This window comes from Peromyscus maniculatus, chromosome 17 (assembly GCF_049852395.1).
Source record: "Peromyscus maniculatus bairdii isolate BWxNUB_F1_BW_parent chromosome 17, HU_Pman_BW_mat_3.1, whole genome shotgun sequence".
In the NCBI taxonomy this organism is placed as follows: Eukaryota; Metazoa; Chordata; class Mammalia; order Rodentia; family Cricetidae; genus Peromyscus; species Peromyscus maniculatus.
In genome coordinates, this window is record NC_134868.1 from 46,968,116 (window position 1) to 46,995,640 (window position 27,525).

At 43.4% G+C, this 27,525-nt stretch overlaps 1 protein-coding gene and 2 non-coding genes across 3 annotated transcripts; 1 reads left to right on the plus strand and 2 right to left on the minus strand.

The window, feature by feature from the left end:
* Ddhd2 (DDHD domain containing 2) lies at window positions 1–27,117 on the plus strand. Its single transcript, XM_076553780.1, has 18 exons — window positions 1–129; window positions 1,396–1,621; window positions 2,276–2,466; window positions 3,883–3,972; window positions 4,967–5,087; window positions 6,755–6,844; window positions 7,986–8,121; window positions 12,843–13,051; window positions 13,295–13,362; window positions 15,811–15,933; window positions 17,092–17,187; window positions 17,950–18,033; window positions 18,135–18,290; window positions 19,134–19,236; window positions 19,352–19,522; window positions 21,077–21,236; window positions 24,266–24,373; window positions 25,195–27,117. Exons 2-17 carry the CDS (start codon window positions 1,402–1,404, stop codon window positions 24,345–24,347), a joined length of 2,100 nt encoding a protein of 699 aa, XP_076409895.1. The 5' UTR covers window positions 1–129; window positions 1,396–1,401; the 3' UTR covers window positions 24,348–24,373; window positions 25,195–27,117.
* Window positions 6,033–6,144, minus strand: LOC121823614 (U6 spliceosomal RNA). Its single transcript, XR_006065126.1, has one exon. It is a non-coding gene; the product is annotated as a U6 spliceosomal RNA (small nuclear RNA).
* On the minus strand, window positions 9,095–9,197 carry LOC121823604 (U6 spliceosomal RNA). Its single transcript, XR_006065118.2, has one exon. It is a non-coding gene; the product is annotated as a U6 spliceosomal RNA (small nuclear RNA).
* Window positions 27,118–27,525: the final 408 nt, after the last annotated feature.

Below are 27,525 nucleotides of genomic sequence, written 5' to 3' on the forward strand. Positions count from 1 at the left end.
TCGTCGTCGCGGGAACGCGGTGGAGCCCGCCGTGCGGGGATTGGGGCGCGGCCGCAGGCTCCGCCCCGCCCCGCCCGCTCCAGCTCTCCCCGCGAGGGCCCAGAGCGCGAGCGGCAGCGGCGCTGCCAGGCGAGTCCCGGTCCGCGCGGGGGCCCCCCGGGCCCGGGGTGGCTGGGTGGGTGGCTGGGCTCCGGTGTCCTCCGGCATCCGTGGGCGGCTCGGCTGCTCCTTTCCCCGGGCCTCGGAGCTGCGGGCAGGAGTGGGTCGGCAGCGGAGGGCAGGCCGAGCGCGGATAACGGGGAGGCCCCGGGAGCGTTGGTTCCCGAGCTCAGAGCTTGGCGGCGCGGCCGACCGTGCTCCGGGTGCAGGGCTGCAGCTCATCCAGCCTCCCACGCAGAGCTTTGCGTTCTGCTGCTGTGCCTGCGGCGCTAGAGTAGCGGATCGCTGGAAACTCGTCGTGTCAGTCTCGGTGCAGGGGGCTGTGGAGGTCACCTGTTAACTTTGCACCCGAAACTTGGGCGCCCGAGGCTCCCAGGCTCCCTGGGGCTGGTTGGTGCGCAACCGTGGCTTTAGGCGAAGTTCTCCTGGGTGGGCGGTGAAGGTACCACCGCGCCTCTGGAAGCACACAGCTTGGAGGAGCAGCCAAAATGGTTCTTAAGTGGCTAGTTGTGTTTTCCGTAGTTTTAGAGTCTAATAGTTGTATAAACGTGTGGCAGTAATGTTTATTTGTAACTGTTTATTTCTATTTTATGTGCATTGCCTGCATGTCTGTCTGTGTGAGGGTGTCGGATCCCCTGGAACCGACAGAGTACAGACTGTTGTGAGCTATGTCAAGTGTGTGTGGGGGTGCTGGGAATTGAACCCCGGTCCTCTGGTCCTCTGGAAAAGCAGTCAGTGCTCTTAACTGCTGAGCCATCTCTCCAGCCCTGGACCTGGGGCCGGAGGTGGGGGTGGTCTTAACCTAGCTGTTAGGACTATGTCACACTGTATGCCACACTTGGAGGCAGCAATATTCAGCCTTTGCTCCGTTTAGGTTGATAATTGTGATATATCTTGTGGCAATCAGTTTTGACTACATGTTTCTTGAAATTTCTGGGTTTGTTAAAGAGCTTTTTGTCAGATCTCACATTTTAGTTTTCTGAGGAGACTTGGGAGCTCAGTGCAGGATGGTGGAGCTGAACATTGTCTCTCCCCCCCCCCCCGAATAATTTTATATTTTTGTTTTAAATTATGCAACTTTAAAATTTGCTGTTTGTTTTCAAGAATGGCTTCCAAAAAACGATCATTTTGTGTGTGTGTGTGTGCACGCGCGCGCGCCGGGGGTAGTGGGGCACATGAACATTTACAGTGTTCATAGAGGCAAAATAATTCTGACAGTTTTATTTTGTGTTCTAGAGCGAAATGTCATCAGTGGAGTCGCACCAGGAACAGCTGTCTCAGTCAGATCCATCCCCATCCCCAAACTCCTGTAGTTCTTTTGAGCTGATAGACATGGATGTCGGCAGCTCCTACGAACCGGTTTCTTCCCACTGGTTTTATTGCAAGATAATAGATTCTAAGGAGATGTGGATTCCCTTCAACTCCGACGATTCACAGCAGCTGGAAGAGGCACATGGCTCTGGTGAGAAGCAAATGGTGACTTGTCACAAAGATCCTAAACTCTCTCAAACTAAAAAAGTAATCACCCTCACTGTGATCGATATTACAGTTAAATTTGAGAAGCTTTCCATTTTCATCCTTCTAAAATTGTACTAAATTTCTGAGTAATTATCCAATATTTTCAGTATTCTAGCTTGTGTTTTGTACTTAGAAAGTATGTGTATAGAGTAAGGTGTCACATTGCAGAATGAACTAACATGTCATTTTTTTTCTCATGAAACAAAAATAGTGTTATTCATGGTTTATCATCATGGTTCATTAATTTACCTTTTGATCTTTCAAGCAAAAATTTCAGAAAAATCTTTATGTGTATGTATGTATCTGTATGAGTGTGTGTGTGTGTGAGAGAGAGAGAGAGAATGTAAGAGACATTAATTGTCTTAGAAAAAGAAAAACTGTTCAGGTAGTATTTTTTTTCTTTAAAATATGATTGGTTTTGACATACGAAAAGTAGTTCATGAGAAAGATGTGAACTAAATCCTGTTTATTTGAATATGTAGCCAAGTAGACACTGTTTACATCTCACCTGATTATTTGGAGTGTAGCTTGCAGTTGTACTTCTGGGGGAGGTGTTGTGACATACTGTACTTGATTTCTCTTTTGCAATTCTTAACAGGCAAAGATTGCAATGAGAGAGTTGTTCCCACCGAAGGGGGCAGATACGATGTTCACCTAGGGGAGAGGACGCGGTATGCCGTGTACTGGGACGAGCCGCCTTCGGAAGTGAGGCGGTGCACGTGGTTTTACAAGGGAGACAAGGACAATAAATACGTTCCCTACTCAGAGAGTTTCAGCCAAGTTTTGGAGGTATCCCTCTGCTTCCGTGTGCCTACCATTTTCTTCACTTTTCCCCTTTGGTCGTTTATTTTTTTGTGTTGTTTTAATTCTTGTAACATATTTTGTGTAACTTCCAGGAAAAATTTGCCTGCTTTTATATCACACTTTATGTAATTTCTCTTTGCAGGTTAGTTTCAAGGTAAAGTTTTAATTTTGGATTTTAAACTATAGAAATTGTATTATGCCTTTTAAATGAAATGTAAATGTTTCCCTAATGGTAATTGTTCTTGACATTTAAAATGTGACCAAAGAACAATCTTTTGACTTAATTTTTTTTGTATTTTTTGAGACACGATTCTCTGTGTAGTCCTGACTGTTCTAGAGCTTGCTATATAGGCCAAGATGGCCTCAAACTCAGAGATCTGTCTTCCTTTGCCTCCCGAGTGCCAGGACTGAAGATAGGCGCCATGACACCTTGCCATTTTTTAAATTTTTTTATTTTAATGAGTGAGTGTTTTGCCTGTGTGTAAGTGTACCATATGTGTGCAGTGCTCAAGGAGGCCAGAAGAAGGAGTTGAATCCTCTGGAACCGGAGTTATAGATGGTTGTGAGCTGCCATGTGGGTGTTGGGAATTGAACCTGGGTCTTCTACAAGAGTAGCAAGTGCTCTAAACCATTGAGCCATCTCTTTAGCCCCAATTTGTAATGTTCTTGCTCTGAGAAATATTGACTGTCTCGAAATTGAAATAGAATGTTATTGATGTGTGTGTGTGTGTGTGTGTGTGTGTGTGTGTGTGTGTGTAGTGATAGAATTCAAAGTAGTATTTTTTTAGTCTCTATTTGTCTTTTGTTTGAGACAGGTGTTTGTTTTGTTTTGTTTTTTGAGACAGAGTCTCACATACCCTAGTCTGGCCTCAGACTTGACAGGTAGCTGACGATGGCTTCAGCTTCTGATATTCCTGCCTCTACCCCCTTGAATTCTGGGAATTCATCACTGTACTTGGTTTTATGCTTTGCTGGGGGTAGAATGTTGGGCTCTCTGCATGCTAGGTGAGCACTCGATCAGTTAAACTTCATCTTTTTGAGACAAGGTGTTGCTGTGTATCTCTGGCTGTCCTGAAACTCACTGTGTGGCCCAGGTGGGCCTCAAATTCATAGTAATCCTCATGTATTAGCCTTCCAACTGCTGGGATTACAGGTACAGGCCACCACACTTGGCTGCTGGTCATTGTAAAAGAATGTTAATGATCTGGGAATCTAGTCAGTGGTAGAGTGCTTGTCTAATATATGCAAGGCCCAGGATTCATTCTCCAGCACTATACTACCAAGAATTTTCAAATGCATTTGTTAAGTTGGAGAATGATTTTCTTCCTGGAATTCATTAATAAATTCAAGTTTAACAAAAAGCTCTTGGAAAGTCTAATATAAAATATATTTTATTTTAAGGAAACGTACATGCTTGCTGTAACTCTGGATGAATGGAAAAAGAAATTAGAATCTCCAAACAGAGAAATTATTGTATTACACAACCCAAAGGTAAAGTGAAGTAAAGCATGTCACTGAGATTTAGATCAAAGGTTAGTGTATTACTAAGGAACACCATTCATCTTTTGATCTATGGATGCTACATAGGATAACCTTTGGCATAGTTTATATTAAATTCACTATTACAAAGTTATTAATGCTTACAGTCATTATTCACTCGTTAGCTTTTATGTAAGGATTTTCTTCTATATGTGTATGATGTACGTGTATATATAATATAAGGGTGTGTGTGTGATTTGTGTACAGTGTATGTGTGAATGTGGGTGTGCACATACAACAATGTGCTTTTGAAGTCAGAGGACAGATTTGAATGTCAGTCCTGTTCTATCTGGAGACAGAGTTCTTCATTGTTAGCTAGTCCACAAACGTTTAAGGCTTCCCTTGTCTCTACCTCCCAGAACCCTGTGCTCTGCCTTCCATTTTAGCATAAGAGCAGTGGGATTAAGATGCATGTGTTCTTGTGTCCACTGTTACATGGGTTCTGGGGATTTTCACTCGGGTCCTACTGTGATAGCAGTGAGTGCTTTATGCACTGAGCCATTTCCCCAGCCCTAAGTAAGGATTTCCTTAGGGAAAATTGTGCCACTATAGGTTAAGAAAATCATCTATACATTACGTAAGCATGTCTTTCATGTGTAGGATTTTTTTTAAGACAATGTCTCACTGTGAAGCCTTGGTTGGCCTTGAACTCACTATGTAGATCATACTAGCGATGTAGACCAAGCTGACTCAAACTCATAGAAATTCCTGCCTCTGCCTCCCTAGTGCTGGAATTAAAAGCATACACCACTACACCTGGCCTGTGTGTTATTATAATATCTGTTAGTCTAATAATGTATTTCAGAGTTCTCATTTTAGGTCATAGGAGTTGCATCTCAGAGCTCCTGTTGAGGTTTGGTTATATGAAAGATATGTTTCTATCATTCAAAATGTATTGAATCACAAGTTAATGTAGAGTATATTGCTCTGATCTTTTCTATTTAAGCTCATGGTGCATTACCAGCCAGTTGCAGGGTCTGATGAATGGGGTTCAACCTCCACAGAGCAAGGACGACCAAGATCAGTAAAAAGAGGCGTTGAGAACATCCCTGTTGATATTCACTGTGGTAATGTTAATCCTTTATTCTCTCTTACGTTCTGATATGTCCGTTTATTCTTTAAATTGTGGCCCTTTATTCTTTTGATTTATATTACTTTAAGATTTAAAAATGATCTTTAATTATATAGGCTTATTCTAAATTAAGATCAACATCACTTCATCTAAGTTGTTTGGGGTTTTTTGTTGTTGTTTTTGACGAAGGGTCTCACGTAGGTTAGGGCTGGTCTCAAACTCCTCTTCTGTAAGGGTACCTTTAAAGTTTTGATGCTCCTGCGTCCATTGCTCTGGTGCTGAGAGTACAGGTGTGCTCAACTCTGCCCCTTTCATGTGACGCTGGGGATCAGACCTAGGGCTTCTCTGGACATAGTGCACATCTTCAACCCAGCTCCAGCAGAGGCTAGTGGATCTCTGTGAGTTTGAGACCTGCCTGGGGTGCATAGTGAGCTCCAGGACAGCCTATGCTACATAGTGAGACTTTGTCTCAAAACCAACAGACAAAAAACCTAGGGTTTGTGTGTGCCAGACAAGCCTTCTGCCAATTGAACGACATCTGGTTGGTGTGTGTGTGTGTGTGCACACACACGCGCGCATTCATTCAGTGCAGGCATATGAGTGTGCAATGCTTGTGTCCAGAAGCAAGAATGGGGAGACCAATAGGTGTGTTCTCTATCAGTCTCCACCTTATTCCCTGAGCCAGGCTCTCACTGAGCCAGGCGCTCACTGTGTAGGCTAGCCTGGCTGACCAGTGAGCTCTGGAGGATTGTCTCCACTCCTGTGCTGGGGTGGGAAGCACGTGCAGCCGTGCACAGATGTTTGTGTGGGTGCTGGAGAGGCAAACTCCTCTTCATGCTTTCACAGTCCTCCCAACTAAGCCACCTCCTCAGCTCTGTGTTTTCTTGTTTTGTTGTTGTTCTTCCCTCTTGGTTTCCGGTCTCTGAGCCATTTATTTCTCAGAGATAGAGAATGCTTCAGGAATTTGTGGGTTGTCCTTACAAAGGGGCCATGCCAATCTTCTCTGTAGTGTAGTGTTCCAGTCTCAGCATATGTGGTACTGAAGCGAACACTGGTTTTTTTGAGGTGTGGTCTCACAGTGTAGTGTTCAGGCTGGCCTACTCTAGGGTACGTTTCCCAATTGCTGGAATCACAGGCGTGCACCATCATCCTCAACTATTAAATTCTGTAACAGTGTTTAGTATTTGGTGGCCTTGGCTGTAATCCTAGGATTTTCGGGGTGGGGACAAGAGGATCAATTAGAGGTTAGTCTCAACTCCATATCAAGTTCCTGTGTCAAAACAAAACACTAAAACAAAGCAAATTGCATTTTTAACAAGTGCATGGGGCTTTCTTTAGTATTTTTTCTAGAGCTTATAGTTATTTCAAGGACTTATATAAGAATATTTATAATACCAGCATTCATGAGGCATAGATAGGTGGATTGCTATGAGTTCAAGGCTAGCCTGTTCTACATACTGAGTTTCCGGCCAGCCAGAGCTACATAGTGAGACTCTGCCACCAAAAAATAAAGAAAAAAATTAAAAAGTAAAATTAATGTACTTTTACTGAGTAAGAAGTTAAGTATGTGACAATTTTGTGGCTTTAAAATTATCTTTTTTATTTTAAATTTTGTTATATTTATAACCTATTTCTAATTTTTCTTTTCAATTTTACTTCTAGGTGAACCTGTACAAATAGATCACTTAGTTTTTGTGGTACATGGGATTGGACCAGCTTGCGATCTCCGTTTTCGAAGCATTGTTCAATGTGGTAGGTTTGCAGAGCATGTAAGATAGATTGCTTAAGAAGAATTATCTCCTGGGAGCCAGGATCAAGCATAGTCTTTTGGTCTGTTGTCTTAGCTAGGTAAGAAGATTTGTAGAGCTAAAGACGGCAACAGGGGAGAGAAGCTTCCCAGCCGAGACCTAGTGCTAGGATTTCCAGAGACTTAACTCCTAGCTGGTAATCCATGAGGGAACTTGCCTGTAATCCCTGTGAATTGTTCTACACAGCCTATTTATAACCACACGTAGGATAGTGAAGATGGAATTGAAGTAAAGAATAGAAGCTTAACTGCGTTAATTCATACCAAGACAAGCCTCTGGACAAACCTCGAGCTTTAAGTCATGAATAGGACTTAATTTTGAAAGGTAGTCTCTTCAAATCTGGATGCTGTTCAAAGTCTGCCCCACTTGGGAGTCTGCTTCTCCTTGGCAGTGGTTCTGAATAAACTAGAATTATGGTCTGCAGGGTTAAGGTTGATGTGTTAGGACTGTTGAACAGCAGTGTATTTTGTTTTAATCTAAAGTATTAGGGGCTGAGGAGATGGCTCAGCAGTTCAGAATACTCACCAGCTGCTTTTCCTGAGGACCAAGCCTCCATCCGAGCACCCCTGAGGTGGCTCACAAACTCTAAACACCAGTTCCCGGGGTCTGAGGCCCACTTCTGGCCTCTGTAGGCAGTGAATGCATGTGGTACAGACATGTGCAGGCAAAGCACACATAGGAGTCAAGTAAAAATAATCTTTAATCCCAGCACTCAGGAGGCAGAGCAAGGCGGATCTCTGTGAGTTCGAGGCCAGCCTGGGCTACACAGTGAGTTCCAGGAAAGGCACAAAGCTACACAGAGAAACCCTGTCTCGAAAACAAACAAACAAACAAATAAATAAGCAAATCTATCACATTAGCATGCAAATTTTCTTTCACCTTTAATAAATGGTAAAATTAGATGCTATCTAATCTAATCAGAATTATTTTAAAACACTTTATTTTATTTTTTCTAAACTACTCTGCAGTCAGTGTGTGTTCTAAGCAGATGTCATTAGGCAGGATGCAATTGCATGTTTTGTTGCAACCTGAGTCTGTGTATTAATTGCTTCACTGTTGATGCATAAGTTAATTTTCTTTTTTAGTTAATGATTTCCGAAGTGTTTCCTTGAACCTGCTACAGACACATTTTAAGAAAGCCCAAGAAAATCAGCAGATTGGAAGAGTAGAATTTCTTCCAGTCAATTGGCACAGTCCTTTGCATTCTACTGGGGTGGATATGTGAGTAGTCCATTATACCCTTAAATTGTTAGCTGTGATTGTAATATTCTGTGGTCATCATCATGCTTAAGGACATTTCTGCTATAGCTGATTATGCATTAAATTTTTTAGCCAGGTGTGGTGGTGTACCCCTTTAATCCCAGCACTCAGGAGACAGAGGCAGGTGGAGGTAGATGGATCTCTGTGAGTTCGAGGCTAGCCTAGTATACATAGTTGCAGGACAGTTAGGACTGCATAGAGAGACCCTGTCTCAAAACACCAAAAATAATAATAATAAAACAATAAGCTTCCCACGAGAGCAGCATCTTTGACACTGGGGCTTAGTATTCTCTTTCTTTCTTGCCCTTTCCTCCAACAGAATCCACACCAGCCTCCGCATAGTCCTCTAAGACAACCCCGTCCTCAGGGCCTCAGAAGTGGGGTGTTTCCTCATGTGCTTTCTACAGGGCCGAGAATCAGCCTGCAGGTCTGCCCATGCCAGACTAGTGTTCCATTACAAAGCCGCATTCCCCGCCCACCAGCCTTGCGGGTTATTGATTCGTGGGTGATGCAGGATTAGCTCCTTCTCCCCCTCACAGCCTTTCTCTGGGTCAGGGTCTCACTGTGTAGCTCATGCTGACTCCGACTGGGTCAGGGTCTCACTGTGTAGCCCATGCTGACTCTGAATGGGTCAGGGTCTTACTGTAGCCCATGCTGACTCCGACTGGGTCAGGGTCTTACTGTGTAGCCTATGCTGACTCCGACTGAGTCAGGGTCTTACTGTGTAGTCCATGCTGACTCCAAAGTCTTGCTCTTTATGCCTTTGTCCCAGTATTGGCAGTTCAGATGTGTGCTGTACTTCCATGTACAGCTTCAGTGTGGAGTTCTTATGTTTTTAATGTTTTATGTATACGGGTGTCCTGCCTGCATGTCGTCACCCACTTACCAGTGTATAAAGGCATGCTTGGCATATATCATTAAATTTGTGGTTAAAAAAAATACTAAATGCTTCCTGAATTTGCATGCCATCTTCGCACAGGGGGCATGCTAATCTTCTCTGTATCATTCTAATTTTGGTATATGTGCTGCAGAAGCAACCACTATATATTTATAATTTCTTGGAGATGTATCATTAAGTGATGGTCAGTCCTTTGTCTTTAGATATCTCTGGTTAAAAGTAAAGACTTGTCCCTGATGTGATTAATACATGCCTTTAATCGCAGCACCTAGGAGGCTGAGGCTAGTGGATCTCTATGAGTACAAGACCAGCATGGAGTATATAGTGAATTTCAAGACATCCAGGACCCTGTAGAGAGACCTTGTTTAAAAAAACAAAACAACAACAAAAAAAACCCTTTACTTATAATTACTGGTATGTGCGTGTGCTTGCATGCAGCTACATTCGCTGTGGGTACATGTGGTAGTCAGAGGAGGACACATGTTGGAAGTCAGTTTTCTCCTTCCACTGTGGGTTTTGTAATCAACTACTAAGCCATCTCACCAGCCTAATATTTTTCATGTAAAAATAAATAAGTACATTAGCCAGGCGGTGGTGGCGCACGCCTTTAATCCCAGCACTCAGGAGGCAGAGTTCAAGGCCAGCCTGGTCTGCAGATCGAGTTCCAGGACAGGCACCAAAACTACACAGAGAAACTCTGTCTCAAAGAAACAAACAAACAGATAAGTAAATAAATAAGCACATCTATCACATTAGCATGCAAATTTGCTTTCATCTTTAATAAATGATAAAATTAGATGCTGTCTAATCTAATCAGAATTATTTTTAAACAATTTTTTATTATTTACTATCAGTGTATGTTTGATATATACTTATATTCCTGCATACCTGGGGTCTCTCAATGTGTGATATTTATTTATTTTATGCACCTATATACTTGGGGTCACTTAAACGTGTTTTGGATAAAAAGGGATCACAAGTTTAGGAAACCCTGATATGTGTTATTTTTAAGTATGTATAATTTATTTAATAAATCAATACCATTAAAATATACTGCCATACATACTACATCTATACATAAAATACTTAAAAAAATGTAATTACTAAGCAAATGATCCTGAGGCCTAGTTTGGTAGCAAATGCCTATAATCCTAGCATGTGGGAAGTGGAGGGAGATAGGAGACCAAGAGTCCAGAGTCATCCTGAGCACATGGCAGCTTTAAGGTCAGTCTGGTCTACAGGAGATCCTGTCTCAAAAGCCCTTGACTTCCTGACTGCCCAAACTTCCACAGGGCTGGGATTGTGGCACACCACCCTGGTTTATGCGGCGCTTGGTGCATGCTGCTAGGCAAGCATCCTGAGCTGTGTCCTTGTCCATCACACATTTAAGAAATCTTTTATCTGTGCTTTGACGATTTATGTATGTATGTATTCAGTGTACTTGGTATTTCCTCCAGCACCACCTTCCACGGTCCTGTAGCCTGCCTGCTGCTCACTTTCATTTCCTTGTTGTTGTTTTGTTTGTTTGGGTTTTTTTTTTTTTACATTTTTAGGTAAAAATAATGGTGGAACGTAATGGTAACTTTTTTCTATCGGCCCTGCATTGGTAGTGAGCAGTCCCTCTTCTCCTTCATACATGGTGAGGTCAAGATAGACCAAGCCAGGGTGGAGCATCTCTGTTTAGTCTGTCAGTGCCACCTCTCACTGTCTGTCGTCCATTTTTCCCTTTCCATCTGGAGTTGTGAAACAGTCTCCTAGTTGGAAATTTAAGGTACACATTTCTGCTCTGAGAATGCTGCGTTCACAGTTGTTTGGAGGATTTTCCTTCAGTTTCTTGTACTCAGAGAAATTACTGATTTTTTTTTGTATGTAGTGTATCATAGAAATGTTATATGATTTTTGTTGAACTAGGAAATAAAATTAACAAAAGGAAGGCTCAAAGCTCCTATTAATAATCCATGTATCTCTAAACTACTTTCATGTTTAGCTGTCAAAATCTGGTTGGATTCATCTTATATCTGTATATAATTAAGGATTTTTTTCAACCATAGTTTTTTGTTTGTTTGTTTTGTTTTTGTTTTTGAGTCAGGGTTTCTCTATGTGTCAGCCCTGTCTGTCCTAGCATTCACTCTGCAGACCAGGCTTGCCTAAAATTCAGAGATCCACCTGCCTCTGCCTCCCAAGTACTGGGATTGAAGGTGTGTGCCATTACCACCCAGCCTATAATTTTCCTTTTTAAAATGTTACTTTTTATTTTTGGTTTCTTATTCAGAGATGACAATTCAGTCGGTTAACTGGTACATTAGCTGATCTTTGAAAAGGGAACTCAATTTTAAATCTGTAATAACCATAAGTAAATTGTATTATGATTAAAAGATAGTATCTAGTGGGGTTGGGGATTTAGGTCAAGACCTTATGTTCAGTCCTCAGCTCTGGGGGGAAAGTATCTAAACATATGGCTGGGTGGTTAAGGACACACGCTGCTCTTGCAGAGGTCTCAAGTTCAGCTCCAAGCACCTACATGGTGGCTCACAACTTCCTGTAACTCCAGTTCTAGGGACCTCAGCACCCTCTTCTGGCTGTGGTGTCACACGCCTTTAATCTGAACACTCAAGAGGCAGAGGCGGAAGGATCTGTGAGTTTGAGGCCAGTCTGGTCTGCACAGCGAGTTCTAGGATGACCATGGCTGCATAGAGACCTTGTGTCAAAAAAAAGTAGAGTATCATTTCTAGTTAACATTCCGATTTCCACATCCAGGGCAAGAGGGAAGCTGGTTCAGCCAACTTTCCCAGTTTCTGCTCCCTGGGAGATCAGTGTTGGGAGTGCTTGTGAAATGAGACCTTTCCCTCAGTGCCCTTCCCATCCTGTGGCCCTTACCTCTTCCCCAGTCCCTAACCCACCTCCCCCTGAGAAAAAAGGACATGGGGGATGGGGTCGGGGCGACCAGAGGACCCTTTTCTGTGGCATCAGAAGGAGGAGGGACAGCTGGGGTTCCCCCACCTATTCCACCTCCCTCCAAACTCCTGGCAACCCCCTGTCAGTGTTTGAGTCTCCTTGCCCCCTGGGTACCCTTTGGTGAATCCTTGGTGATGATTTTGGCAACTTCAGGAGTAAATGGCCATTCTCAGAGAGAAAAAAATCCCAATTTCCAGTGTCTACCTGTACAAACACAGATGTACACACATATTTCAAACTACAATCCGAGCTGAGGATGTCGGTGTACACCTGCAATCCCATTACTGGAGAGGCTGAAACAGGAGAATCATAAGTTCAAGGGCAACCTGGGCTACAAAGTGGAATGTTGCTGATTTTTTTTTTTTTCCTAAACTGAGATTCAGACAAAGTCAGTGACTGAAATGAAATGACATCTCTCTCTCTCTCTCGCATTTTGTTCTGTTGGTGTTTTGTTTTTTTCAAGACAGAGTTTTTCTGGGTATCCTTGACTGTCCTGGAACTTGCTCTATAGACCGGGCTGGCCTCGAACTTGCAGAGATCTGCCAGCCTCAGTGGCATGTGTCTTTGCCTTACCTCTGTATTTCTTTTCTTTTTTTTTTTTTTTTTCCGATTTCTGTATTGAAACTGGGTTGTCTATTTGATTGCCTCTTTTTGCTTCACTAAACACGTTTTTTCAAGCCCATGTTTTTCCATCTTAGGTATCTCTTGTGGCATTGAATCTTTGACTCTAAGTTTTAAGAATAAGCTAAATAATAACTTAGAAGTAACAATGGACTGGATTTAGATTTTCTGCTCAAAATAATCTTTTTTTTTTTTTTTTTCCCCTCAGAGATCTGCAGCGGATAACCCTGCCCAGCATTAACCGCCTCAGACACTTCACTAACGACACGATTCTGGATGTCTTCTTCTACAATAGCCCCACCTATTGTCAGACCATCGTGGACACAGTAGCTTCTGAAATGAACCGAATATATACACTTTTTCTGCAGAGGAATCCTGATTTCAAAGGGGGTGTATCCATTGCTGGTCATAGTTTAGGTAACAAATGAATTCCCTATAGCCAGAGAGGACTACCGCATTTTGAAATACAGTGTTTTAATCAGTAACAGATTAAGAGAACTCCAAGGAATCCGTGATGAAGAATTTGGAAGGGGTTGGAAGGGTGGTGGAAAATTGGAACGATTCTCTGTGATTTTCGATATTTGTAATTGGCTTATAACTTTATTGTATAAAAGACAGCCAATGTCTTAGAAATTGTCCCTTCTTCTATTTTACTTATAGGTTCGCTTATATTGTTTGATATCCTAACAAATCAGAAAGATTCTTTTGGGGATATTGACAGTGAAAAGGTAATTTAGAAGTTTAGATAGGTTCTCTTGTAGTATTCCATACTAAGGATTTTTAGATTTTCAACCTCTGTGTTTAGCTGAGTTTAGTCTTATGCCGTAATGTTAAATGTACATTTATTTTAACAGCTTGGTAATTATCTCTTGTCATTCTTTTGTGATAGAAGCAAGACAGTATTTTGCTTCTATAAATCACCGCCATATTGTAAAATAAGTATGGTGTTTTCCTTCTCTTTGTAAATATGCACTACTGGTGCATGATAGAGTTGCAGTTACTGAGTTAATTGTAGATTGTGTGTGAGGATGTGGAGAGTGACTTGGATGATTTATAGAAGTCATGTTTGGAAGCCAAGGGGAAACATGGTGGTGAAACCTATCCCTCATCAGACACAGTCCCATGAACATTTTATCCTTGGTAGTAGTGATTTGATAGTTGATAGACACTGTCTTCTATTTTTATTTAAGTGCTCTGTGAACCCTTGGGTTAGGAATTCTTCCAGGACTTGGGCTCTGTCTTAGACTATTTTGTATCTTTTTTTGTCTTTTAGATTTATTTTTTTATATGTATAGCTGGGTTTTTTTTATATTTATTTTATCTGTATATGAGTATCTTGCTTGCATATTTGTATGTATGTGCATCAGAAGGTGCAAGGTCCCCTGGAACTGATGGTTGTGAGCCACATGTGGGTGCTAGGAACTGAGCTCAGGTCCTCTGGAAGAACAAGTGCTCTTAACCACTGAGCCACCTCTCCAGCCCCTAGATAGTTGTTTTGCCTGCATTTATGTATCGACATCATGTTATGTGCCTATTGCCCTGAAGGTCAAAGGAGGGCATCAGATTCCATGGGACTGAAGTTGCAGATGGCTGTGAACAACAATGTGTGCGCTGGGAACCAAACCCAGGTCCTCTATAGGAGAGCAAGTGTTAACTGCTGCGTCATGTGTATGAGTGTTTGGCCTACAAGTACATCTGTACACCACACTTGTGCATGGTGCCCTCCAAGGCCAGAGAGGGCATCAGATCCCCTGGAACTGGAGCTACAGATGGTTGTGATCTGCCATTGAACCCAGGTCCTCTAGAAGAGCAGCGAGTGCTCCTAACCACTGAGCATTCTCTCTCGCCCTCACTGTTTGGTTTCTTTTTCTTTTTTTGGTTTTCAAGACAGAGTTTCTTTGTGTAGCTCTGGCTATCCTGGAACTAGCTCTGTAGACCAGGCTGGCCTTGAATTCACAGAGATCTCTCTGTCTCTGCCTCCTGAGTGCTGGGATTAAAGGCATGTGCCAACACTGCCTGGCCTGTTTTATTTATTTATTTGAGCTGAGGATCGAACCGGCAAGTGCTCTACCACTGAGCTAAATCCCCAACCCTCCCTCCTGTTTTATTTCTTAAATTGTGTGTCCTTAATAAGAGCTCAGTAATGATGATGATTATTTTATTTTTCTTTTTTTCATCTTATTTATTTATTTATTTTTCTATTATCAGCTTGATACAGTATAAATTCTTATCCTAATAGTGAAATGTTTCATTTAAGGCTTCATTTAAGGCTTTCATTTAAGGCTTGCCCAGTAATTGAGTAAAACCAAAACTTATTATAAGCCACAGTCATCCTAGGGTCCACCCTGCTATGAATCCTCCCTGGTTCTATGGGTTGTGGTCTGATTGTCCTTTGCTTTATATCTAGAATCCACTTATGAGTGAGTACATACCATGACTGTCTTTCTGGGTTTGGGTTACCTCACTCAGGATGATATTTTCTAGTTCCATCCATTTGCCTGCAAATTTCATGCTGTCATTGTTTTTCTCTGCTGAGTAGTACTCCATTGTGTATATGTACCACATTTTCTTGATCCATTCTTCAGTTGACGGGCATCTAGGTTGTTTCCAGGTTCTGGCTATTACGAGTAGTGCTGCTATGAACATAGTTGAGCATGTATCTTTGTGATATGATTGAGCATTCCTTGGGTATATGGCCAAGAGTGGTATGGCTGGGTCTTGAGGTAGTTTGATTCCCGATTTTCTGAGAAACCGCCATACTGATTTCCACAGTGGTTGTACAAGTTGAATATTTTAATATTAATTAAAAAATATATTTTTGCTTGGCATCATGGTACAAGCCTTTAATCCCAGCACTTGGGAGGCAGAGGCAGGTGGATCTCTGAGTTTGTGGCCAGCCTGGTGTACATAGTGAGTTCTGGGACAGCCAGGGCTACACAGAGAAACCCTGTTCAAAAAAAAAAAAAAAAAAAAAAGGATTCAAGGTCACTCTTCCGTACATAGTGAGTTGGAGATCAGCCTGGACATTATGAGACCTTGTCTCAAAAACCGAGCAAAGTACTTAATGTTAAGATTCATTATTTTGAATAGCTTACATAATACATTTCAAATTATAAAATTGTATTAATAAAATCAAATGAATTTGTGAATAATAAGCTTTATGATGTCATTTTTAGGGTTCATTAAGAACTGTTGAGGATCAAGGAGATGTGCCAACATTAGAAGAAGATCTGAAGAAACTTCAGCTCTCTGAGTTCGTCACCGTCTTTGAGAAAGAGAAAGTGGATAAGGAAGCACTGGTGAGAAGAGGCTCCTCAGTTGGTACCAAGCCATTTTCAGGGTTTCTATTCTCATCGTGTTTCCCAAGAGCATGCCCTTTGGAAGCTTTTTACTTGTAAATACTTCACCACTAATGATGATCTTTAGCATTGTTTATCTGCTGCTTCTCCTATAAAATGATCTTTGCTTTGTGGCAGTTCAAGGTTCAGATCAGACGTGTAATCGAGTGTAATCTAAAGCAGGCTGGGCTTGGAGAAGGTGTGAGTCGAGAGCTAACCCTGGCGTGCACAGTCACTGTCCAAACTCGTATTCTCTGTACAGGTGACGGTCTGTACCGTCGGGGTTTCTCGTCCTCATTTTTCCTGTGCGTTTTCTGGTTTATGATACATTTGTTCACGTAGCTGATGCTTGATGACTGCCTGCTGTGATAGGCACGGGCAGCAGGGTGCCAGTGAGATGGGCCTGCTCACTGGCTCCAGTGTCAGTTGTTTCTCAGGAACGGCACCTCAGTTAAACTAGTTAATTCATCACAGTTACGTTAAGAAGTGATGAGGAGACGTCCAGAGTATAGGAATGCAGAGGAGAAGGAAGTCTCCCACTGAAATGAGTGGCCCTTACATTGACCTTTGATGTGAATCTGTTATGTATACTTCTTTGTTGGCCACAGTCAGGAGGAGTATAATCCTGAGAAACTGACAGCTAAGTGAAGGCATTAGCTACCAGCTTGGCTAGTTCTTTTTTATACAGTATTCTAGTACTGTCATATTGATAGTGTAGTTTTTTGTTTGTTTGTTTGTGTTTGTATTTTTGAGACAGGGTTTCTTTGCGTAACAGCTCCGTCTGTCTTAGTACTCACTTTGTAGACCATGCTAGCCTCAAACTCACAGAGATCTGCCTACCTCTGCCTCCTGAATGCTAGGAATAAAGGTGTGTGCCACCACTGTCTGGCGACGGTGTAGTTTTTACTAATACTTCTATTCTTCTTAGATTATTTTACAAATAAGACAAGACTTTCTTTCTCAAAGTTACTTGTGTGTTATGCCTTTAGGGAGCCAAATCAGTGTAGAACCAAGAATAAGTGACCCTTGCGGAGTCTACAGCGTTTACTTGATTTTATTTTGCCTAGAAATTAAAAAGCAAAAACAAAAACAAAAACCTGTTTTGTGTTCTATGCCTAGGCTTTATGTACAGAAAGAGATCTTCAGGAAATGGGAATTCCCTTAGGACCAAGAAAGAAGATACTAAACCATTTCAGGACCAGAAAAAACTCAATGGTGTGTTTCTAACCTCGCCTAGTGGGTGAGACAGGTCCTTGACAGTGACGGTAAATCCTTAGGCTTTGTGAGACAGTTCTCTGCTAACCAGACGGATGCTTTGTGAGACAGTTCTCTGCTAACCAGACAGACGCTTTGTGAGACAGTTCTCTGCTAACCAGATGGATGTTTTGTGAGACTGTTCTCTGCTAACCAGACGGATGCTTGGGTTTGTTTGACATACTGGGGTTAAGCCTAGGCCTCACACATGCTAGGCAGGTACTTTAAAACTGAGCGATACCTCTATTACCCTGGCCTTAAACTCAGAAAGATAGGCCTGCTTCTAACTCCTCCCAAGTGCTGGGGTTAAAGATGCCCTCCGTCATGCCCAGAACTTATTTTTAAAGATTTATTTTAATTTTTTTGTTTTTATTTGATGTGCTTGCCTGGTGCCCATGGGGATCAGAAGAGGACATTAGATTCTCTGAAACTGGAGTTACAGACAGTTGTGAGCTGCCATGTGGGTGCTGGGAATTGAACCCCGGTCCTCTGGAAGAGCAGCCGGTCTTCTTAACCATTGAGCCATCTCTCCAGCCCCGCTTCTACGTGGGTTTTAAAGCACGTAGTCAGTTCATGTAAGGCAACTATTAGAGTTTCAGTAGCTTATCTTATTTTGTGAGGGACTTAGAATTATTGGTTGCCATTTGGAAGCTTTTCCTTTGACGTTAGGCGCAGTTCCAGGGGATATTATCTCCACATAGCTATTGTTTTTATTCTTCTCAGGGTGTTAATAGACCATCCACATCAGCTTCAGAGGTGAACGTCCCCAAGGAGAATGGTGACTATCTAGATGTTGGCATTGGGCAGGTAAGAATACTCTTTGCTTTCTGTCTTAACTACTATTAGTCATGTGGTAGGAACAGATAAGACTCATTATTAATGAGAAATACCTTTTTTCTTCCTTCCAGGTGTCTGTAAAATACCCCCGGCTCAACTACAAACCAGAAATATTCTTTGCCTTTGGATCTCCCATTGGAATGTTTCTTACTGTCCGAGGATTAAGAAGAATTGATCCTAATTATAAATTTCCCACATGCAAAGGTTTCTTCAATATTTACCATCCTGTAAGCATTGAATAGCTGCTATATGGTTTTACCCAAATACTAGGATTTCTTAGCAAGCAGCATGTAATTTTGTATTGTATTGATTTGCTTTTTTTTTTTTTCCGTTTTTTTTTGAGACAGGGTTTTTCTGTGTAGCTTTGGATCCTGTCCTGGAACTTGCTCTGTAGACCAGGCTGGCCTCGAACTCACAGAGACCCACCTAGCTCTGCCTCCTGAGTACGGGGATTAAAGGCGTGTGCCACCACCACCCAGCTGATTTGCTTTTTCTCTATTATTCTTTATCAACTAGACAGTTGGTAGTATTGATTAGGAAGAAGTAATTAGGAGCTGGCAGTGGCATACGCCTTTAATCCCAGCACTCAGGAGGCAGAGGTAGGTGGATCTCTTGAGTTCAAGGTTAGCCTGGTTTACAGAGGGAGTTCCAGGATAGCCAGGGCTACACAGAGGAACCATGTCTCAACCGAAACTAAAAGCAAGGAAGTAAGTAGATAGAAGAACTGTGCATATTCATGTGTATGAGGCCAGAGGATAGCTTTGGATACTACTTGTCAGATGCTGTCCACTTTTTTTTTTTAATGAGACAGGGATCTGCCTGTCTCAGCCTTCCCAGTGCTGCGATTTACAAGTATTTGTCATTATGCCCAGTTTTTTGTTGTTTTGTTTTTTAAATACAGGTTCTAGGACTCAGACTCAGGCCAAGCACTGTGTTGACTGAGCTATCTCCCAGCTTATTACTCTACCTTTTTACAGAATGAGCATAATTATTTTTGCCTAAGATACATAGTTCCTCAAACTGTCTTCTTTACTATGAATAAATATTTAGCTGTTATTTTCCCTATGTAGTTTGATCCTGTAGCGTATAGGATTGAACCAATGGTGGTCCCGGAAGTAGACTTTGAGCCAATGCTGATCCCACACCATAAAGGCAGGAAGCGGATGCACTTAGGTGAGTCTGTGTAGAACTTGATTCTGAATAGTTGATGAGTGTAAACTAAATGGAATTCATTCTTTTCTTTGCTGGGCCTTAAACTCAACAGCATCCTTTATTCATTGTGTTTCAGAACTAAGAGAAGGCTTGACCAGGATGAGTATGGACCTGAAGAACAACTTGCTGGGTTCACTGCGGATGGCCTGGAAGTCTTTCACCAGAGCTCCATACCCTGCCTTACAAGCTTCAGAAACAGCAGAAGAAACTGAGGCAGAACCTGAATCAAATTCAGAAAAGTCCAGTGGTCAGTGGCACTGTATAGAGATGACCTGAGGGACACCATGCTGTGGAGTTCTTGCTCAGGACCTTCTTTCCTTTTCCCCTTCAATTATGTAGGATCTATTCTAGGAGTCATAGTTGTCCTTGAACTATGCTAACCTTTCCTGACATTTCAATAGCTAACTACCCTTGAAAACATTTCCCACTTTGGATTTAGGAATGATGTTAAGTGCCTACTCTGTGTTGGGCATGGTAACACACACCTTTAATGTCAGCACTCGGGTGGCAGAGGCAGGTGATCTCTGAGTTCAAGGCCAGACTGGTCTACATAGTGAGTTCCGGGACAGCCAAGGCCAAAAACCTACTCTGTGAAGTACCTACTTAAAAAACATAGTGTGTGTGTGTGTGTGTGTGTGTGTGTGTGTGTGTGTGTGTGTGTGTGTGTGTGTGTGTGTGTGTGTGTATATAGCTGTCTGTAGAGACCAGGAGAAGGTATTGGATCCCCTGGAAGATCAGCAAGTGTACTTAGCTGCCCAGCCAACCCTCCTATTCCTATTGTTTTAAAGACATTTTTTCTCTTGTGTATGTGTATGTGTGTTGAATGTGTATATATGTGCACTGAATGTGTGCTGATGCCTTCAGAGGCCAGAGTCATTGGATCCCCTGGTAGTATTGTTAGAGGGGTTGAAACCTACCTGATAGAGATGCTAGGAATTAAACCTGGGTCGTTGGCAAGAGCGGCAAGTGCTCTTAATTGCTGAGCCATCTCTCCAGCCTCTAGCTAGCTTTATAACATGAGTGTGTTTGTGTATCAGTTCTGTTTCCATTGCTGAGGACTAGCTTGGATACTCAGTTCCTTATAGAGTCTGTCCTCTATCCCTGCATGCATTTAGTTTATAAAATTCATGACACATGACTTACAGCTGTACAGGTGATGAGATGTGTGGATCAAAAGAAGAAATTGAACAAAATTAGTGTGACTTGAGGAGCTATAAAGAAATTGAGAGGAGCCAGGCGGTGGTGGCGCACGCCTTTAAATCCAGCACTTGGGAGGCAGAGCCGGGAGGATCTCTTGAGTTCGAGGCCAGCCTGGTCCACAGAGCAAGATCCAGGACAGGCACCAAAACTACACAGAGAAACCCTGTCTCAAAAAAAAAAAAAAAAAAAAAAAAATCGAGAGGAAGAAGACAGAACCCTTTGAGCAGAGTACCTCCTCATAAGGTAACCGTGGAATCCGAGGGAGTGCTGAATCTTTTAGGTGTGTGTGTATACATCTTGTGTACGTGTGTGGGTACACAGTCATGTGGAGGACAGTGTCTTCCTCCTCCATCTTTCTCCACCTTAGTTTATGTAGACAGGGTCTCTCACTGAACCTAGCGCTCTCCGGTTGACTAGGAAGCCCCGGGAGCCTCCTGTCTCTGCCTCCCCAGTGTTGGGATTACAGATGTGTGCTGCCTTGGCCAGCTGTTGATGTGGGTGCCTGGGTGTTCCTCCTGCTTGCAGGGCGGCCCTTAGCCAGCTCCACCGAGTCTTTCCCCAGTCCTTTGCTTAGGTTCTTAGGATGGCTTTTCTCGTCCAGAAGTTAACCCAGAAGAGACGCCCGTGGAAGTTAAAGAAGAGCGTCCGATCAATGTGGGAATGCTGAATGGCGGCCAGCGCATCGACTACGTGCTGCAGGAGAAGCCCATTGAGAGTTTCAATGAGTATTTGTTTGCTTTACAGAGCCATCTGTGTTACTGGTAAGTGTTCTGTGGGCGGTGGCTGTGCTGTGTTGTGTTGTGTCCTTGTCCAGTCCCCTTCCAGCTCCCCAGAGTTGAGTGCAGGGTCTCAGAAGTGCTGGCAGCCAGCCTCACCCCAGCTGCCTCCGGTCTCTAAGATGTATCTTTTGAAGCCGAGGGTGACTGCTCATGCCTCTAACTCCAGCATCTGTGAGACTGAGTCTGGAGGGGTTTGAGTGTAGGCAGCCTGAACTACCCACTGAAATCCTGCCCCCCTACCCCACCAAGGAAAAAAAAGAAAAAAAACCATTTAAAAGCATTTACAATAGCTAAGGCACATGCACATTATTAAATATAATTAATTGCCTGATGGACTGTAGATCAGAGTAGTGGTGATTACTAGATTTTGTATAGTATAACAATACAGTTTCATCACCAATGAAACAGAAATAAAGCTAGAAAAATAAGATGGGGCACAGAGCATTTAATGGGGGCTGGCTTACAGTTTCAGAGGGTTGGGAGTCCATTGTCATCATGGCGGGAGCATGATGGGGGGCAGGCAGACATGGTGTTGGAGGAAGAGCTGAGAGATCCCATTCAATCCAGAAGATGCAGGCAGAGAGAAACACTGGGCCTGGCCTGGGTTTTTGAAACCTCAGAGCCTACCCCCAGTGACATACCTCTTCCACAGGCCACAACTTCTAATTCTTCCTAAACAGTTCTACTAACTGGGGGCCAAACATTCAGACAGAGCCTATGGGGGCATTCTCAATCAAACCACAGCCTTCGTTTTCTTTGTTTGCATTGATTGATGTTTATTATGGAAGCTGCACGTGCATTTTCCCCAGTTTGTATTTGATATTGCCTATATTGTCGTATTCTTAATTACGTGTGTGTATGTCCACGTGCCCTCAGAGCTCAGAAGAGGGCACCAGATCCTCTGAAGTCAGAGTCAGGGAGGTTGTGGGTGCCTGCCCAGTGTGGGTGCTGGCAGCTGAGCTCTGGTCCTCAGGAGAAAGGATATTATGTGCCCTCCTTCCCTGCTGAGCCGTCTGTCCAGCCCTGCGTTGGTAATTGATAAGTGGAAATTTTTATTTTTACATTGTTAAACTCCTTGACCTTTGGTTTTTGAATTTTTTTTTTAATTAATTTATTTATTGGTCTCACTGTTCAGCCTTGGCTGGCCTGGAATTCCATCTATAAACCAGGGGGCCGCAGAGGCAGAGATGCACCTGTTGTGCCTCCCAGTGCTGGGGATAAAGGCGTGTGTCACCACACTTGGCTTGTGTCCCCCATCCCTGAAGTATACAGTCCCTTCTGATACTTTATATTCTCAGTTTTACATGTAAATCTGGGTTCATTTCACACTTTAGTCATATAGAATGGGTGTCTTAGAGTTTCTGCTGATGTGATAAAAGTCAAGACTACAAACAACTTGAAGAGCTTAAGGTTTATTTCAGCTTACAGCTCTTAGGCCACGCTTCCTCCCTGACTGAAGGAAGTCAGGGCAGGAACCTGGAGGCGGGAACTGAAGCAGAGGTCACGGAGGATGCTGCCTAATGACTTGGCCTCCATGGCTTGCTCAGCCTGCTTATTTATTTTGTTTTTGGAGACAGGGTTTCTCTATGTTCCCCTGGCTGTCCTGGAACTCACTCTGTAGACCAGGCTGGTCTCGAACTCAGAGATCCACCTGCCTCTGCCTTCTGAGTGCTGGGATTAATGGCAGCTGGATTATTTCTTCTTCGCTGAGTTTGATGCCTTGGCCCATTTGTGGGTTCTTGATAAAAGAATGGCAGGAAACGCAAGGACAGTTGTATTGGCATTCAGGAGAGGAACCAGCAAAGCAGGCTGCTTCAGGGGGAGGTGGACAAGAAAGAGTTCTGCTTTCTAAGCTCGGAGTCAGGAACGCTGGCTGGAGCACGGTGGCATATGTCTACAATTTTACACTTGGGAGGCTGGAGCAGAAGGGTTTCTGAAAGTTCAAGGCCAGCCAGGGTCACATAACAAAACACTATCTCAAAAAATGGGAACAGTCTGAACAGTGCACAAGGCTCAGCAGTGGAAGTCTGCAAGTGGGGGGTGGGCGGGGATCAGGTCTCAGAAATAGTGAGAAGGTGAGAGAGAGTTCCAAGTGTCAAGACGTAGGCTAGTGTCCAGGAGAGACAGAATGCAATGAAAAGTTCTGACTTTGGAACTCGGAACGCGGGCAGGCTTCGCGATGAAGATTGACAGGGTTTGTGTGAGGATGGTGGGGCCTGAGAGTTAAAGAATGGGAGAGTTCATTTTATATATATATATTTCTCTTCTGTGTGGACCGTATGTGTGTATGTGGGTGGACACCCATGTACCCGTGTGAGGTGGCCACAGGACACTGAGTGTCCTTCTCTGTCATTTCCTACTTTATTCCTTTGAGACGTTCTCTGCATCTGGAGCTAGTCTAGTGGCCAGGAAGTCCCAGCAAACCTCCTGTCTCAGCACCTTTACTGTGCTGGGGTTAAACAGCCTGGCTGTTTATGTGAGTGTTGGGTTCCAAACCCAGATCCCCTTCTTGCCAGCCAGCCGTCTAGCCACTGAGCCGTCTCTCGAAACCCCATTTGATGTGTTTGGACTTCTGAGTCCAAACTTTAATTGCCTTTTCCAAAAGCAAATACAAGTTTTCCAGTGAAGGTGACCAGCTAGAAGACGGCTCACCGCTGTCTCAGGAGTGCCTCTCTGGGGCTGAGCGCTGTGCTTCACGCTTGTAATCCTAGCCGTCGAGAGGCCTCGGAGGCAGGAGGATTGCTGTGACTTCGGGACCAGCCTTAGCTATAGAGTGAGTTCCAGGGACACTGGTGGCTAGAGTGAGACCCCGCCTCAAGCAAACTAGCAAGGCTCTGGGACACCCTTGTCATTGACTTCCTTACTGGAGGAAGGTGCCAGGACCCGTACCTTTTCCTGCTTCCAGACACAGTGCTTTGGCGGATCACCTCCTAACTCCTGCCTGACAGAACATCTCTAAGGTGCATGACACCAGACTGTTCCATCTTTTCTCAATCTTTTTTTCTACACAGGGAATCCGAAGATACAGTATTGCTGGTCCTCAAAGAGATCTACCAAACCCAGGGTATCTTCCTTGATCAGCCTTTACAGTAAAAATGGCTCGACTCTGGCTGCTTAATGTAAGTTTTCAATGCAGTGTAGTGTGGAGCAGAAATCTTAAAAGTTCTTATTAATCAAATCAAACCTGGAGCCAGGTATTGGGGTGAACTGGAAGATCAGAGAGACAGAACAAGCCACAGCTAACCTCAGCTGGTCTTGTTTCCTCAGATTGGAAGCTTCTGAGTCCTCATCCAAATGGGTCTCAGCTGAACTGTGCTGCTAGAAGCCTGAATGCTTAACCAGCCAAATGCTTAACCAGGACAAATGCTTCTAGTTTTTGGTCCTCACGCCTTATATACCTTTCTGCTTTCTACCACCACTCCCTGGGATTAAAGGCTGGCTTTCTGGGATTAAAGGCGTGAGTCACCATGCCTGGCTGTTTCCAATGTGGCCTTAAACTCACAGAGATCCAGAGGGATTTCTGCCTCTGGAGTGCTAGGATTAAAGGCATGTGTGCCACCATTTTCTAGCCTTTGTATCTAGTGGCTGGTCTGTATCTGACCCCAGATAAGTTTATTAGGGTGCACAATATTTTGGGAACACAATACCACCACAGTAGTGTTTCCATGAGAACATGTTACAAGGAACATTGGCGCCTCAAGCCCTTATACAGATCTAGGGTTAATACTCACTCTGAGGACTGGTTAAAACTTGAAGGAAATATCCCGTGCCCACTTAGGGATCAGTGTCTGTTTTATCGTGTGCTTGGGATCCTGAGTTACCCTGCTCAGCCGTCTAGATAGGAGCCTGGAAAGTCTGTGTTCAGTAGTGGCGTTTCCTGTGCTTGCTGGTTCCTCAGGCTGAACTGCACGGTGACCTCTTCTCCCGCTCTCTCCTGTAGATGGACACCGAGGGATCCTTCCTGAAATGTGCCTGTTGCTGCGGCCACGTCATGTCCTGCATGTTGCCTGCCTCACTCCACGGGATCTTGAGAAGAAAATCCGTTCATAAATGAGTGGAAAGCAAAAGGAGGACTCATTGCTTTGTAAAAACACTCACTAGTTTTTGTAGCTAAGGAGTTGACATCTTTTAATGCTTTAACAGCAGACCTTCCTCATTTCATACATGGAAAGGAATACAGTCAACTTTGAGGGAGGTTTACTCCTTACCTTTACAAAGTGGACCAGCTTGGGAGTACAGTCTTAAGATTCAGAGGTCCTTAGGGTCCAGTCATTCTGTGTCCTCCGCACTGGAAGGCTAAGCGTAAGTGGACATGGAAATACTGCTCGTTTGAAGTCAGCCTTTCTTTCCGGTGGGCAGTCTAGGAAGACGGGACTAGTTACTAAAATCGTTTGCTCTGAACACTGTCAGCTAGGCTCTCTAGGAACCACTGGTGCTGTTGGCTGTTTTCACAACTCCTGAGCTTCTGTAAATGTGAAGGTCGTATGAATCGTATGCCTGCCCTTTTATAGCGTGTTCCAAACTGGGGTGAGATGTGAGGAATTATTGGACAATACTCATCTTAGAGGTGAAGTTGTAAGAGTCGGTCCATTACATGGCCTTTCCCAGCTGTTCCTGTCATAAAGGAGATCTTTTGGTAGCACCAACCGAGGTTGCCTGCTACTTCCAGCCGAGTAAAGGAAATATTGTGATGTGAACATCCTTCTGACGTTTCTGAGGTTTCGTCCCAATGTTTAATTTACTTAGAGTTGGCAGTCAGTGTTAGTTGTGCACACAGGCTAGCCCAGGGAGAGCCCATATTCTGAAAGAAACCCTCTTCACAGGGTCTGAGGAGCAGCTGTGTGCACTGTAGCTGGATCCAGAGAAATGAAGTCGAGTTCTCTCGGGGAACTAAGTTTTTCCCAGGGTGTCTGCTTTCGCCTTTCCTCCCTTCTTCAGCATGTTCCGGCATCTTCGTTCTCTTCAGGACGGTGCTGCATGCTCCTCAGACCAACCTCAGAGTTCCACAGCTCTTCACAGAGTGGCAGAGGAGGAAGCTATGTTTGGATTTCTGTCTTTTTTTTTTTTTTGTAAACCTATCATGGTATCAGAAGCTCTGCATGTACTCCTCACTGAAGCCACCCCTCAGACAGCCGCGGTCTTTACCCTTGTTGGTCCAGAAAAGGAGAGGTTAATCACTGTGCCCTGGAGGTTACAGAGGCAAGCCTGGCCTTTCTCTGCTTATGGCCAAGGCTGGATAAGCAAGCGACTGAGAAGTTCCAGGTGTATGGAATCTTTTTTTTTTTTACACTCTCTCTTGAGTAGGAATTACTGAGAATGAAGTAGCATTCGTTAAATACTAAAGGGTTTTTGTCAAGTTGCTGTCTTCAGATTTGTTTACTCTTGTTAGCAGAATCATTACTACTTCAGAGTAAACCAAAGTACAACCAAGCACGAGCTCTTGTAACCAAAGATGGGCAGCTTGGCCCCGGAGCGCTAGCTAAAGCGCTGTTCTCTGACATGCTTCTTCCCGGCAGTCCGGCATACAGTCATTAGGAAGAGCTCGAACCTCGCCATCCACTTGTGGTGTTACTATGCTGTGTTGTGCAAGTGAGGAAGGTGGCGAGGAGCCTGTTCACTGTACGCTCTTCACCCGCATCATGCGTATCATGTAGTCTCTTGACCGAGGCGAGGCTGGTGTGTAAACTCTAGCCTAACAGCATTTGTACAGATTCCTGGCTGCAGACTCAGTGAGAGATTGTTTCAAGGGAAGATGAATAGCACTGATCACCTTGCTGATATTTTGCACTTTTGAAATGCTTGTTTTATATGTGATTATATTTAAGACTTTAGTAAATGCTGAAATAAAACTATTGACCAGTTACTTTCATGTGGCCTTATCATCAAGAAAAACCAATATAGTAGCTATTTTCTCTTTTATGCTAAATTCAAAACAAAAATTTTAGGCAAATAACTAATATGTAAGTTATTTTCCCTTGATTAATGTTTTCATTGTCATGGAGAGATACAGCTCAGAATTTAAAGTGTGACAATGATAAGTGTGCCTGTAAATACAGAAAACACAGAGCCTGTCCTTTAGGACCTATAAATATTAGCTTGTACATCAGATACCACACTTAGTCACATCCTGTATCAACATGGAGATCCAGTGTTGATCTTCTTAAAGTACAAAAACTCAGGCACACACTTTTTCACTGTCAGATTTACTGGGGGAGAGGGGGAGAGAATACACTGAAAATATACTTAAGAGTATGTTATAGCTGAGTTCATG

What these genes read in the sequence shown, in the direction of transcription:
- Ddhd2 (XM_076553780.1), top strand. Translation starts at nt 1,402, where the DNA reads ATGTCATCAGTGGAGTCGCACCAGGAACAGCTGTCTCAGTCAGATCCA. An exon ending in GGGATATTGACAGTGAAAAG is followed by an intron (nt 13,363 to 15,810) that starts GTAATTTAGAAG and finishes TGTCATTTTTAG; the next exon opens with GGTTCATTAAGAACTGTTGA. An exon ending in AAATTCAGAAAAGTCCAGTG is followed by an intron (nt 19,523 to 21,076) that starts GTCAGTGGCACT and finishes TTTCTCGTCCAG; the next exon opens with AAGTTAACCCAGAAGAGACG.